This window comes from Coturnix japonica, chromosome 2, assembly GCF_054131305.1.
Source record: "Coturnix japonica strain WE chromosome 2, WE-NBRP24, whole genome shotgun sequence".
Taxonomy (NCBI): domain Eukaryota; kingdom Metazoa; phylum Chordata; class Aves; order Galliformes; family Phasianidae; genus Coturnix; species Coturnix japonica.
Genome location: NC_140664.1, coordinates 21,487,477 through 21,503,041, shown reverse-complemented (window position 1 = coordinate 21,503,041; position 15,565 = coordinate 21,487,477). Strand labels below are relative to the sequence as shown.

The window sequence follows — 15,565 nt, the reverse complement described above, 5'->3', positions numbered from 1 at the left end:
AATTGTTTTCCTGCAGTATGCATTACCTTGTATCACTTCCAACAACAAAGCTTTTGAGAAGAAATAATACATTTTGTTACACCACCTTAGTCTAGCAGCACAAAACAGATATTTTTCAAGCACACAAACTTTTCTTCAGATATCTTACCTATTTGTTTCCTGTATTGGTCAACGGGAGTTCTTGCTGTAGAGGCATCTTTCCTACCCATTGTTTTCTATATGGAAATTACTGCCAGTACCAGAAAAATAGAAAAAAAGAAAAAAAAAAAAAAAAAAGAAGAAAGAAAAAAGAAAAAAGACATTATTCCTAAGTGACTTGTTAAGGAAATCAATGACTTCTAACATCAGAAAAAGAAAACTGCAACAAAAAATATTTCCCAAGCTGCATGCAAAGACAAGCCAACCCAGACCACAACAAGATTCTGGATTTAATCAGAACCATTGTAAAAGCTATTAGATAAATTCTAAACACATCTTTTTTCCTCACTGCATGGGCTATTAGCATTACAGAATGCCTGTTACTTTGAATTTAAAATAAATAAATTAAAAAATGCACAAATAAATAAATAAATAAATATATTATTGCTGAATGGGCTACAAGGTGTCACAGCCTCCAGCAGCCCCAGGTATCCCATTCATACTTGAAAATGAGGATCAAAGTAGAGGACAACACGAGTGACGTGTGCTTTTAAAACCACAACACTGCTTTTTTGTATTTACCTACTTTATTAGAACGCACCTATTTATTTTAACCTATTTATTAATATATAATGACAAATGACAAAACCGTAACAAAGGAGATTGGATCATGGTGAGACACAGGACCATCAGTAATCATTTCAAAAGGCATGCAGGGATAATAAAATGTTACAAAAGAATACTATTATTTTTTTAATCAGAACCAAATCTCAATTACAGCCTTCTAACATTTCCACGCATCACTGTAGTTTGATTCAGAGAATATCCCCATTTTATCTAAAATGCATAAGCAGTCAGCTGTAACCAATAGGTATTTTACCCCCTCTATTATGTTTCCCAGCTACTTTCTTTTCCGGTATTATCCCACATAAAGTTCCCACCATAATAGCATGAGTGGAAAATCAAGGCAACATTCCAACTTGCAGCTAGTTGAGGTGATAACAAATGGGTTTTACACAGCAAAACTAACTCTTGGCTTATTTTATGCCACTGCAAGAAACTGGTTTTGACTTTCCTCTTATAATTTCAATAGCTTAACAATGTTCTGTAACAAAATGTCAGCTGTGAAAGATGTTTGCAGTCTTTGCAATGCCAACAAAGCACAAGAAGAAACTGCAGACAAAAAGCACTAATTCCCATTATTTGGAACACGACAGGCCTACTTTGTAGAGCCTCAGTGCTGTGGACCCCAGCACCCAGAACTTGCAAAACACTGCAGCTCACCTTTGTTTTTCAAAGCCATTCAGCCAGCATCCCAAGGTAAGATGATACCAAGCTGAGTGGTGCCATCAATACACTGGAAGGAAGAAAAGCCATCCAGAGGGACCTGGACAGGCTGGAGAAGTGGGCCCATGTAAACCTAATGAGGTTCAACAAGGCCAAGTGCAGGGTACTACACTTGGGTCAGGGCATCCCCAGGTATTTATACAAACTAAGAGAAGCCATGCAGAGAGGGACCTGGGGGTCCTGGTGGACAAAAAGCTGGATATGAGTCGGCAGTGTGTGCTTGCAGCCCAGAAGGTCAGCTGTGTTTTGGGCTGCATTAAAATAGGGGCGGCCAGCAGGGAGAGGGAGGTGATTGTCCCCCTCTGCTTGTCACTTGTGAGGCCCCATCTGCAGTACTGCATCCAGGCCTGGGGCCCCCAGTACAGGAAGGATGTGGAGCTCTTGGAGTGGGTCCAGAGGAAGGTCACTAAGATGATCAGAGGGCTGGAGCTCCTCTCCTGTGAGGATAGGTTGAGGGAACCGGGATTGTTTAGCTTGGAGAAGACACTGGGGAGACCTCATTATGGCCTTCCAGTACTTGAAGGGAACATATAAACAGGAAAGGGATGGCTGTTTACAAGGGTGGATAGAGATAGGACAAGGGGGAATGGTTTTAAACTAAGACAGGGAGGTTTAAGTTAGATATATTAGGAGGAAGTTTTTCATGAAAAGGATGGTAGCACACTGGAACAGACTGCCCAAGGAGATCGTGGATGCCCCATCCCTGGAGGCATTCAAGGCCACGCTGGATATGGCTCTGGGCAGCTTGGCCTGGTGATTGGTGACCCTGCATATAGTGGGGGGGGTTGAAACAGTTAATCATTATGGTCCTTTTCAACCCAGGCCATTCTATGATCCCCCACTGGCACCATTTTGATGACTGGGTAGCAAACTGCCGAGAAAACCATGGAGACATTAGCACATACAGCCCCAACATCTAATAAGACAGCAATTTGCATAAAAGATCAGCCACCATTTAAAATGTGCTGTGATAGATGTGGAAGGGGAATAACAGATCTACATTAGTGTGTATGAAGTCAAGCTTGTTTTCACAATGTGATTCCTCAGGTACTCATGTTCTCCTATGAAGAATCCTGTGTTCCCTGAGGAAGTAACTTGCTACAGGCCAGAATTAAAATGAAATACGGATTAATAAGAGATTATGTACAAATCTTACTGCAGGAACAGCTTTGAATGCAACTTTCTGATCAGATTTCTGTACAGGAAAAGCCTGGAACCTTTACAATTCACAAAGCGATCTGAAAAGCTCCATTCCCCTCTTTAAAGGAGCAGCAGTCATCCGCAGTTATCAGCCACCTTCACTTGGCTGAAGGAAATGGTTGGACTGATTTCAGATCATTTGAAGTCATCACCAGCTCTCGAGGTTCTTCAAAAGAGGATTCTAAGAAAATGAAGCGAGGTTCACTGGAACGTTTTCTTATTTATTGCTATTTCACAGATATTACAAGGCCAAAGGATCTCTTTGTTGTGGTTTCCTTAATTGTTTTTTTCACCATCCTTCCCTCCTGTTTAGTATTTCACTTTTGAAGGCTTACACTCTCAGAAGATTCTGTTCCTCCTGTTCTATTCATTAGCACTAACTAATAATAATGAATACAGAAAATAAATTGCCTATTATCACCTCCATGTTTTGATAGCATTTTCTGAGTTAAAAAACAGTTCTGAATGTCCATCCAAGGTCTGACCACAAGAGCATTTAAATCTCAGTGCACAATTCTCGAAGGAAACATAGCCTGTATCATCATTAACAACAAAGTAAAGCCATTACGTTACTGAAATAGATATATATACACCATAAGTTACATTAAATTTAACTTTTAAAAAAATTATAAAAACTTCACTTTATGCATTCATGGTATTCATTGTTGCCCCCCTACTCTGCTTTTCTGACCACCTAAAATACTCACATGAGATCCCTCCTTGGAGTACTACACCCAGTCCTGGGGCCCTCAACACAAGAAGGACATGGAGTGGATGTAGTGGGCCCAGAGGAGGGCCACAATGATCATAGGGCTGGCACACCTCCCCTACAAGGACAGGCTGAGAGAGCTGGGGCTCTTCAGCCTGGAGAACAGAAGGCCCAGGGGGACCTTACAGTGGCCTTCCAGTACCTGAAGGGGACTACAGGAAAGCTGGGGAGGGACTTTTTATAAGAGCAGGCAGTGACAGGACAAGGGGAAAGGATTTTAAACAGGAAGAATATAGATTTAGACTAGATTCCAGGAAGAAATTCTTTACTGTAAAGGTGGTGGCAACTGGAACAGGTTGCCCAGTGACGCTGTAGCTGACCCCTCCTTGGAAGCATCCAAGGCCAGGCTGGACGGGGCTGTGAGCAGCCTGGTGTAGTGGGATGTGTCCCTGCCTACAGCAGGAGGTGGAGACCAATGATCTTAAAGGTACCTTCCAACCCAAACCATTCTATGATTTCATGGTGGAAAATAAATGGTTAATAAAGCTTAAAATTTCTACCAATGAACACACCTATATATGTGTATACATACAAACTGTCTTAGCAGTAATATTTGAAAGCCCACTATGTCTGTATTCTTCAGCAACAAGCTGCCTCTATATTAAAAAAGGGCACCTTAAAGCAATAAAAACAATCAATGGAATGACTATTTTTGTAACTGAAATATAGTCAGTTGAGAGAAACACTGATTAAAAAAAAGAACGACTACAAAATGTAAAAAGCACCACAGCAAGTTGTAATTGAAAATGTAGGTGAACATACTATAGTATCCACATACATTAAGAAACATGTTATCTGTAATTAAAAATGGATATCAGAGTTAAAAAGGCATTTTTTTCCTTACTGGAAGCAAGGCAGGTTAACAACTTCAATCGCAACTCAGACCATTTTTGACTATGGTTCACTGTCAGTGAAAGAACTGGTTTCCATTAGTTACTTCCACAGATCATAGTTTAATAAATTCTATGTCCCTTACAAGTTACGAGAGACTAAAATTAGAATTTTATCCTCCTCAGATAAAAAAAAATAAATCTAATGAAAACCTTCATTTCTTAGGGAGTATCAAGTTATTTCAAGGAGTGGCTACCATTGCATCTACAGTGAGAAGCTGTCTGCAAATATATGTTTTAGATGTTACTGTCATTGGTTATTTTAATTGGCTTGTTGTGTACTACCTAAGCACAGCAACTGAGGTCTGTGAAACTCAATAGAAGAAATTTAATGAAAGTAACCAGCATAGCAAATTGCAGGAATAATACAGCTGAATACTTTAATCACACTGTGTCCAGGAATATGAATTTTATAAGCTCTACTAGTACTTAAAATCATTCACTGGCTGATCTAAACATATCTTATTCATAAGTCTTATAGTAGACCTTACTATTCCTCTGGGAAGTTCCTCTCCAAGGCTGAGAGAATTTCAAAGGAAACAGTCCTTGCCCCAGTGCTCCTTGTAGAATCTAGCCTTGCTAGATTACTTTGTTAATAAGAATTTAACATATTTTTAGTGCAAGCTTGGAAGGAGAGGAGGTCACTTTAAGTTCAGCTCATTTTGGAAAAACTGAACAACAAATAAACCTAAACAAGATTGTATAAATTCAGGTGGAAAAAAATGTTGCTCAAATAATCCTAACATTGTAGATGAGGACAACAAACACTCTTACACATCCCAGGATTACATCCAACTGGGAATTACAACATTTTTTCTGCCATATGTCAGGATGTTTGCTTCATGTAAAAGCAGGACCAAAACCTCCCCTAAGTACCTAGCATTTGGTAGCTTCAATTAAGCCCAAATTTTTGCATTTGCTCATTTAGAGGAAAGCCTACTTACTTTTGCAAGGTGTAAAATGTTTTTGATTACCCAAAGAGCTGAAAAGATTGTCATCAAACGTGTTCAAGATAGCAAGGAAAAATAGTGAAAATGCTCAGGATCACAGAACTCAGATTTTTTTTTAAAGACTTCACACCAATGAAAGTTTTTTCCAGCAAAGACTTAAAGTTGTCATTTGTCACCCAGAAGAGTTTGCCACAGCTTCTGCACGAAGAACCAAAGAGTACTTGGCCAAAACTCGCTTTTAAAAACATTACTTAAGCAGAAGATATTTGCGTAGGAATTGGTTTTACTGTACTTCTCATACAAAGCACGGTATGTGCCGAAGTTAGTCTTTATTAGGAGAGATGCTATATACCTTACACTTACTTTTCAATATTAGGACTTGTTCTTTCTCTTCAGAACCAAAATCTCTACTCATTTCAGAGCTGAATGAGCCATACCATCTGTGAAACACTATGCATATTTTAATACGAAGACAGATCTTGTTCAGATTCTTCATCTGAACAAATTTAAAACTGCAAGCTTTCAAAGCTGAAAGCTTTTTTTTCTTCTTGATAAGAATATATGGCAGCACTGGTGCATCAAGGAATTCCCTTGAAAAAGTTCAAGAAGGAAAAAAGCATCCATGTCATTCACTTCTGCCTTGCCAGACAGTTGAAAATGCAGTATTTCCAAAAGGAAAGAGTAATCCCTGCTAAAGGGAAAACTATACGATAAATTACACCGTATGCAGCTTTTCAGAACCAACATTCTTCAAAATACCACAGCCGGTTTCAACTTTCTGGGGGGAGTTACAGAACTCTGAGGTAAAAGGGTGGGAAGAAACCCATGCGGGCACTCAGCCCACCCTTAACTCTGCCAACACAGCTAAGACTTCACTGAGTCACGAGCAACCACAGGAAGCAATTATTTGTTCTGTCTCAGTAAGTGAGGCAGCAGCAGTAAAGGTTTGGAGGTACTGCTAAATACAGGCAGCTTGATTCCTCCTTTGATCGGCAGCACGCGCACCTTCAGCATTCGTTTCCTTTGATGAAGTAGGAAATAATTTAAAGAACAGGTAGAAAGCGAGAGGTCAAAGACCTTAAATTTAAAAATCAGCTAAGTCTGTCTAAGCACTTTTAATATGTTATGAAGTTAAAATTCTTGCATTTCGTAGAGCACCATGTAGCGTCACTGAGCCCATATTCCTACAGACCTCAGAAATTCTGATTTGCACTTCTGGATGGTAGAGAAGAGGAAGTGCAGTTTCTTCTTTCCCTTCTTTAAACCAGAAAATAATCCTCTATTCCCTATTTCAATGCTTCTGGGAAGTGACACAAATATATTTTTCCAGATGGTATCGATTTGCCAAAACTCACCACTTGCTAAGTCTTAGTGCTTTAATAATAGACACTTGCTAATTCCTCATTTGAGGATTTTAAGCTTAGGCTCATCTTTGATGGAAGTAAAACTCTTATTTCTTCCTTAAATTAGAAGAAACATTTACTGAGAAATTATACTTCAGCATATTCACCTTACATTTGATGCCACAACCACCCAAATCAATGTCTTATTCACAATCGCTCTGTAAACAGATATGATACTCAGTGAGAAGAAGTAACTTCTTGAAGCTGTATGTACAGAAATAAAATAATCCATATTAGTACTTTTTTTTTTTTTTTTTTGCCTTATGTCATACCTTTTTATGTTCTTCTGGTACATATTTCACTGCAGAGTAATACAATGTCTCATCACACATGACTTCATACCATGATAATTGTTAAAACTGATCACCATTCTTGCAGTCTAATAACTGTCTCATGTCTTACCTGGAGCAAGCATATGAAAGTTGGAAGCAGGCAACACATAGCAGCAGCAAATAAAATTTCAGCCCACGTAGATCTAATTGTAACACTTCAGCCAAACTGAATTAGTAGCTCTATTAAAAAAACTGGTATTTGAAAGGACTTAAGAGGTCATCTTGCCATCCACTGTTCAGAATGATTTTTCCCCCCTTTCTGAAACTACTGCAGCTCATTAAGTATTAAATAGACTGATCTATGAATGAGGAAAAATAGTTTGATGTCCCTTTTGTTGTCTCACATGCTGGAATAGATATTCAGGAAAGCAACTCAGCTTAAAAAAATAATTCATTCTTGTCATCGGGTGACAGAAATGTTAAGTGCAGAGTTCTAATTTGGTGGTTTTAGCATCTACGTTTCTAATACTTTTCAGTAACTGATTAAAGACAGAATAACCTGTTCACCTTCCCTACAAAGACCAGAAGATGAAGCTGACCTGCATTTCCTTAGCTTACTGCAATACATCATTTTTGTATTTTTCTTTAAAACTTCAGAGGTAGAAGCAAAGCAGAAACTGCAGTATTTAGCACAAACACAGCAAATGTAAAATTCAGCCCTTCAGCACTTTCTAATGAGCTTAATAGTCAGCCTTAGCGAACAGACTCGCAGATGTTAGAGGGAGTGTTTACAAAAACAAGTCCTACTCTACTGGTTTTGAAGGGTTAGGCCACAACTGGGTGAAGAGTTAAATATGATTTAAGTAACATCAGTTCAGTAGCTTTCAAAGTAGTTCGAAACAATAGCCCAAGCACACACTCTACATATTACAACTACATTGCTCAAGTCTTGGCTCTTCTGAAACTTTAACTTGAGTCCACTAAAGGCAATGATTTTTATCATAAATATTGTACAGGACATCATCATTTGAAGAACCTTCGTATAAGGAAAATCTCACAGACATCAGAAAGTGTGGTAAACTTTCATTGCCGCATTTTAAGGCAGAGAGAGAACATGCATGGAGAATAACAAGCTGGGAAGAAAGGGCAGCAAAAAGAAAAGATCATCATACAGTAGAATAACATCAGCTGGAATAACAGTGAATTACGAGAACACAGGATGATCCCTGGTGTAACCATTTATGCATAGATGCCTGGGTCCTTTCCATGGCTTTCCCTGTAAGACCACATGATGAGAGAAGACTGGGAACACTGGGAACAGATGGAGACACAAACCCCTTCAGTGCGTGTGTCACAAAAGCAAAGAAGAAATTTTGCTCATTGTCCAGGAAAAAGCTAAAGTGGCACCAACAGAGATGAATGTGCAAAGAAAATGCAGTCATTTAAATGGCTGAAGTCTCATGGTTGCATGAAGTTGTATTTATTGTAAACATATTATTGTAATACAGTGTTAAAAAGAGAGGCATATGCTGCCTGACATAGAGCCTGGTAGACTGCATACAACCAACAAAAACTGCTGGAGCATGCAGTAAGACAACGTCAGGCTGGCTTTCATGAAGACAAACAGATTCAGCACCAATCAGCATAAGAAACTGCAGGTTAGTTCTCTTTCTGGAACAACTAATCAGTTCTACTTCCACTGTACAGCTGTACCACTGCGCCTACCACACACTGCACATAATCACAGCCAGACTTGAGAAGGAGAGCTGGATCAGTGCTGAGAAGGAGTCTGGTTCAGATGTTTCTCCTTTAAAATTCCAAAATATTTTCATTATTTGCACTAAGCTTGATTGTCATCCCCGTTGTTTCCATACTGATTTTAATAAGATGAGTTAATACAAGTCTATACTGATATTGTACATCACAAACATCATTCCAGCTCTTGGTTCTTTCCAGTACTGACAGCATTCAGATCAGGATGCTCAAAACCAGACGAGATTGGTCAGAAAGCAGCTGCTCTGAACTTTTTCTTACAAGTTCCATTCCCTCCCCTTGTCAGCCTCCTCAAGATACAGCACAGATTCTATAGACTCCTTCTATGGTCAGGATACAGAATTGAACAGAGCCTATACAATATACTTGACTTGTGTGCAATAAATGACAGAATGCAAGTGCTTTGGATTCTTCACTCTTCTTATATGGCTATGTTTTAGTACTGTACCCACATTTAGATCATAATTTCCATGGGTATATATAAACATACATGAAGATAAACAGACTCTCTTCTCATGTAGAACTGGAAGAATGTATTCAGAAGCTTTGCTTTGTAAATCATTTCAGACGTATTTTACTGAAGCCATAAAGGATATTAGCAAGTGCACTGGGACCTTTTGTTTTAAATTATTATGATGTGTTACTTTAACAGAAGTTACAAATATTATTTAACCCCACTGGTGTACTTAAAATGAAAATACTTTGAAGCTTTTTTTTAAAAAATAGGTTCTGTCTCTGCAATAATCATTTTTTCCAGAATACCCTCTTCCTGCTTTGCCTGTTAGTCTGCTGCTCTGTATACACTGAAAGATACTGAATTAACTCAGACTTCCAAATGATCCTATCTTCCAGAGTAAGGAGGTTAATATTAAACTAAGAATGCTCCTTAACATTTTTACTCCAAATCAGAAAGATTTATTCACACATTTAATAGTATACACCAAAAAAATCCAAAGAAAGCAACATCCGTTCTTGCTTTGACCATTTTATGAATGCAGAATGAAAAAACTCAAATTATCAGCTGCTGAAATTTTTTGTGCGTCCACTAAAATCATACTTAAATTTAATCACACCTCAGTCTAAGGCTGAAAAAAAATTATATGAAGCTTTTCATGAGGCATTCATACAACAAAAAGGAAACAATACATTCCACACTTCACATAGTAAAAAGAAATAACAAAATCACAGGGGTGAAGCACAGGCTTGCTGAGCACTCCCACACCACATACACAGCAGGGCCTCTGCCACAGCTTGCAGGACAGCCATCTGACCTTGCTGAAGCCCCGTCCTTGGACGTGTTCATGGCCAGGTTGGACGGGGCCCTGGGCAACCTGATCTAGTAAATGTGTATGTTTGGTGGCCCTGCCAGGCAGGGGGGTTGGAACTACATGACCCTTGAGGTCCCTTCCAACCTGGGTCATTCTGTGATTCTGTGAAGCCCTGCATGGCAAGGTAGACATTTACTCAGAAGCATTACATCATGCTTGAATCCACTTTCAAGCACCACTACCATTAGCAGCAGTAAGTCTGTGTCTTCAAAAATTTTTTCAGGATTGTTATTTTTTTGAGAAATTAGAAGTAGATACAGCATCCCAGCACTGCTACTACCAAAGGGATTTTGTTTGCTTTCTCACCTCCACCCTGATGTATATCAGCCCCTTTTGTCACCGCTCTCTAACAGAACTATCCCTGGCTTTAGGAGCGCACTCAAAGGTAATTCTGGTATAAGTCCCCATGAGCGCTCACCCTCTGGCAGTGACCTCCAGCCACTGCTTCTGAGCATTGGCAGCTACCCAGCTCTTTATCTATTTTATTATTACTCATTTTTAAATTAATTTTAGTCTAATAGCAAGTCAATCAACAACCTAATCAAATTTCACTGTTAGCTATACAAATAGTGTACTTTCAGTTTGACAGCCAAGATACGAAACAAAACAAACAATCCATTGCTCCAGGTTAACCGTTTCCTTTTGGCAAGGACATTAGTAATACAAAACTAGTCTTGCAATAAAGTGATGTAATCTTAATTGCAGGCAGCTTAATCAGCTCCACACACAATGAGTTCAACACTAGAACAGCCTACTGGACAATTTCTATGGCATACTCGCTACATGACAGAAGGATTTACGAGCTTTTAGCCATGATCTCTTCTAAGAGCAGTCAAAACCAGAAGAAGATGGCAATATGGTAAAGCAAAGCAGTGAAATGTCCTCCATGCTGATTCAGTAGAGTAAAAGATGGAAAATACAGGTTATCAAAAACACAAAGAAAACAACAAGTTCACGTGTATCTACAGGGGAGTCTCATCAGCAAACTGGGTGTACCTCAGAGGCTTTACAGTGCTGCTGCCCATAGTCTTGAAGGCAAGGAAGAAAGATGAGGCGCAATCTGCCCCAGGAGCCCCATTCACAGTCTATGCATCTGCTCCATTTACTGAAAAGTAGATTTGGTTAAGGAGAAAGGAAGCAAACTCTTGTGGTTGAGATAGAGGGATCGTGGGCTCTTCCCAACAGACTGCAGCTGGAGTTGGGAAGAAGGCGACCAGCTGGTAGCATCTTAAACACAGTAACAAAGGCTTCCAGAGCACATCTGTCAGAGCCAGTAATGAATAAATTCTAGCATATGAGTTTGTGGAACTGAGTACTTCATATGTACAGATTACAATGAAAACACAATACATGAAAGTACAGAAAGCTACAAAGGCTGACTGATAATGTAAACGTGAAAGGGAATTACCATGGGTAAACTTAACCTTTTCTTCATTTACATCACACAGTACAAGCAGAAAAAATAAATAAATAAAACTTTAAGATCTACTACACTTCCAACCCAATTTGTTTCCTACTCCACAGAACAGAGTTCACAACATAAAAGGTACTTAGTTTCATTTTGTTATTTTCAGTGGGAGAAACATGAGGAACAACGTGGCTTTCTGGCAAAAGGCAACCAAAAGCTCGTGGTCCTACTTACGAATAGAAATAACAGCATGTAGCTGACAACAAACTGGCCCTGTAGACACGATTATGTGCTTCAATTTGCCCTCTGGAATTTAACTCCCCAATACTACTCTCAGCATTGACCTTGTGCTCACCTTTGCTCTTCCACTCCCTCATACCGTCATTTCTGTAAAAGCAACTTCTCCACTTTAAGCTTCTACTGTCAGAACAGGTTTTTCTCCACATATTCATTTCACCAGCTCAACAGCTATTTCCGGATTTCTATTGTAGCCTTCCTTTCCTGTTATCCATTTTCGCTCTTGACTCCTGCTATTGGGCTTACACCCACTAATTCAACACAGCATATCCTGGTATTGATGGTAAACACACTTAGGCCCCAGTACAAGAAAGGCATGGACCTGTTGGAGTGGGTCCAGAGGAGGGCCACTAAGATGACCAGAAAGGTGGAGCACCTCCTATGAAGTTGAGGAGTTGAGCTTGTTTAGCTTAGAAAAGAGAAGGCTCTGTAGAGATCTCACTGCAGCCTTCCAGTACTTGAAGAGAGCACATAAGCAGGAAGAGAACCAACTTTTTACATAGTCCTACCATTATTTATACAAGAAGGAATTACTTTAAACTAAAAGAGAAAAAATTTATTTAACTGGAGTGGTGAGGAACTGGCATGGGCTGCCTAGAGAAGCTGTGGACACCCCATTCCTGGCATTCAAGGTCAGGCTGGATGGAGAAGCCTGATCTCGTGGGTGGCAGCCCTGCACACAGCAGTGCATTGGAGCTAGGTAGTCTTTAAGGTCCCTTCCAACCGAAGCCATGCTATGATTCAATGATTCTATAAAGGATAACGCGAAGAACAATCACAAGACATGAATGAACAATGACAACAATCTTACCTGCTTCTTCCGTGTCAAAAAATACTTCAAGACCAAAACATTATTAAAGAGCTACAACATAAATTGTGTTTCTTTATCTCTTCTACCAACAACATTGTAATGTTTATGTTACGCATAATATATCAATGATATATGAGCTCATCAGTTCGCTAGCTAAAAACAGTTTCACTGTGCCCGTGATTGATAAACTATGGAAGTATTAAAACATTAAAAATGTTAATCTTTGTAATAATCCCCTGAAAAGTTTTTATATTAATTTAAACCATCGATCACTTTAATATTTAATCATCGCAGACTTCATGTGAAATGAGAATAGCCATTGCACTGAAAAGCACCTCATTCTTTATTTTAAAAAATGATTGGCTTGTATGTAACCTGTAGCTCTCTTTAACGTTTCTTTCTCAATGAGAAGTAAACCTGCAAGAAGTGAAAAAAAACTGCAGTAGTGATTGTGTCAGAGAACAAAATCTCAAGGAAACTGTAATTAATTGGAATTGTAACTAATCTCGATGGTATTCTCCTGGTTTCTTCTGAAAGGTTTTAAATATGCCCTAAGAGAAATTAATAGTACCAAGAAACTTCACAGGAAAATCCAAGGAAAAAGTCTTCACTGCACTAAGAAAAAAAAACACAACAAAGAAAGCAAACAAAACACACCAGTTATCTTGTTTGCTGGAGGTACTGCCATACAGCGCACTGAACTACAGCCCTCCTTCAACACTCAGCTGCAAATTTGGCTCAAATACTTCAACAACTGGGTAGTATAACATTAGTAGTATACATTAGTTTAATAGAATAGAATAAATACCCAAACTGGTAGCAAAGGCTGAAAGGATGTTTTTTATTAGCAGATACCCTTGCATTCTGATCAGTAGACAGTTCTTAACTTCAGGAAAGAGCCTGATCCTTAACAGCACAGAACTTGACACCCATATGAAGTGTCATTAACGTGTGTGCCATACCAACTGCCCAGTTACAACACAAGCTCTTCTAAAGGCGTTATCTGGTACAAGACACAGTCCTTATTATTTAGGCTGATGAAGCACAAAGCAGTTTCAAAGTTACACTTACAGAAAAACTCTGTCAGTACTTCACATTCAGAAGCACCGAGATTCTCACACTCCCATACAGGATTCTCTGAGCTTAAGTATGACCAATTTGCTTCACAAATAACACAAAGGAGTCCAGAATACTTCACACCCAAAAGGTAAATTCGGTGAGCTCCACAAATCACGGCTCGCCCAGCCTTAGTGCTGGGGCAGCCTGCTGGTCACACACGACCCCTCCACATCCCGCATGTTCAGTGCGTAGAGCTCAAGGCGAGGTGAAGGGTCGCGGCCAAACACTACCCCGTCTGACACCCCTCGGGAGCCGCCCGCTCTGCCCGCCCACACCCAAGATGGCCACGCAGCCGCTGCCCCTCCCGCCCCCTCAGCACACGTTCCGAAGGCGGCACTGAGCCGCAGCCCCGATTGGCAGCACTCTCCATCCAATGGCGGTGGCGAGCGCTTCCGGCCTGTCCGCAGGCCAATGGCGGCGCCGGAGGAGCGGCGGGGCAGCGCGCCCGCAGCTCCCGGTGGCTGGGGGTGGAGGGCGAAGGCCCGCTCCGCTACCCGCCGCCCCTCGCCCAGCCCGGGACCCGACGCGGTACCTGGGGCCGAGCGGCAGAGCTCCGCCTCCTCCGTCCTCCAGCGGTGGGGCGGTGTTCTGTGCCGGCGGGACTACCGCCTCCGCCCCGCCTCTCGCTGCCGCCCGCCCCGCCGGGCAGTGGCTTGCGGCCTACGAGGGGCTGGGAGTAGGGCCGGCCCCGCTGCAGCTGTGACTGCAGGTGGGATGGAGAAGGTGTACCAATAGCCTGCACTATGCCCATGGGACCCCTCGGAGTTCAGGACCCACTCCTGTGGGTCAGGAGTGCTACAGGTGCAGCCGGGCAGAGAGCCTGCAGCCCCACTTCATAGAGACATAGAATCACTAAGGTTGGAAAATAGCTGTGAGGTCATAGATGAGGTCCAACCGTCAACCCATCAGCACCTTTCACGCTGACCACATCCATCAGTGCCACTCGGTTCTGACAGCTCTTGCCTACCTGTGTGAGAAATGTGCTAAGTGAGTAAAATTCAAAGCAATTGGACGCTCGCTTCATAATGAAGCCCACCTGAGTCAGGATTTACATGTAAGGACCTAAAACCATACATATGGTGAATTACTAACCCCGTCAGGTAATCTTCCACCACCACATCCTCTGCGACATAATTCATTACTTCGGTGCAGGCAATCAGCCCTCAGCTCTTCGGACTCTGGCTGATTAGTATGGCAGGGATGTGCCTCGCCTCCTGCAAAATGGCAGCTGATAATCAAGTGTAACACTCCTCTGGAGTAAAGATACACAACAAGAAATATTTGCATTTGTTTACCTCTGCAACTCGGGAAGTGAAAGCCCTACCCAGCTGAACTTTCCCATCTAGAAGGATGACATGAATACAGAATGGAGAATGAGCCTAGAGAAAAGTTGATTCGTCAGAGTTTCTGCCACAGGGATTTCTCTAGTCATTTCTGTAGCAGGCTTAATGGAAAGTCCTCACACTGAACAGTGTGTAACTCCTTGGAATCAAGCAGCTCACTGAACACGTTTGCTTCTCAAGGTACCTGCCCCTGTGGGACACAGTGTCACACCCACAGGAGGCTTTCTCTGTTTTTTCTAATCTCTGCTTATTCAGAATTTGAAATGACAATTTATTTGTTTATACTCTTAACAAACACCATATACAGTTAAATGTTTTGTTTAATTGTTTTAATACAGTTCAGTTAAACCCAATTATTACACTCATTGATGTTTGTGTGTAATGTGTAGAAGAGCTATCATGGCTATTACACATGTTTTTGGACTAGGTAATCACAACAACCAAAGAAACAAAAAGAAACCACAAAAACAAACAAAACCACAGCACGAAGACCTATCAGAATAAGTGTACTCAGATA

The 15,565-nt window shown here is 40.8% G+C and overlaps 1 protein-coding gene across 2 annotated transcripts in view; it reads right to left on the bottom strand.

Annotated features, from left to right (window-relative positions):
- Positions 1 to 14,297, bottom strand: part of TRIQK (triple QxxK/R motif containing) — a 57,457-nt gene extending 43,160 nt beyond the window's left edge. Inside the window, exons 1-2 of one of the 2 annotated variants that reach the window (XM_015855953.3) lie at positions 14,238 to 14,297; positions 149 to 229 (exon numbers count right to left, since the gene is read on the bottom strand). In XM_015855953.3, coding sequence (XP_015711439.1) covers positions 149 to 209 — 61 coding nt within the window. In that variant the 5' untranslated portion in view covers positions 210 to 229; positions 14,238 to 14,297. Of the gene's footprint in view, positions 1 to 148; positions 230 to 13,657; positions 13,969 to 14,237 lie in introns of those variants that run through there. The other variant, XM_015855954.2, reaches the window with a different exon arrangement.
- Between the last annotated feature and the right edge of the window lie 1,268 nt (positions 14,298 to 15,565).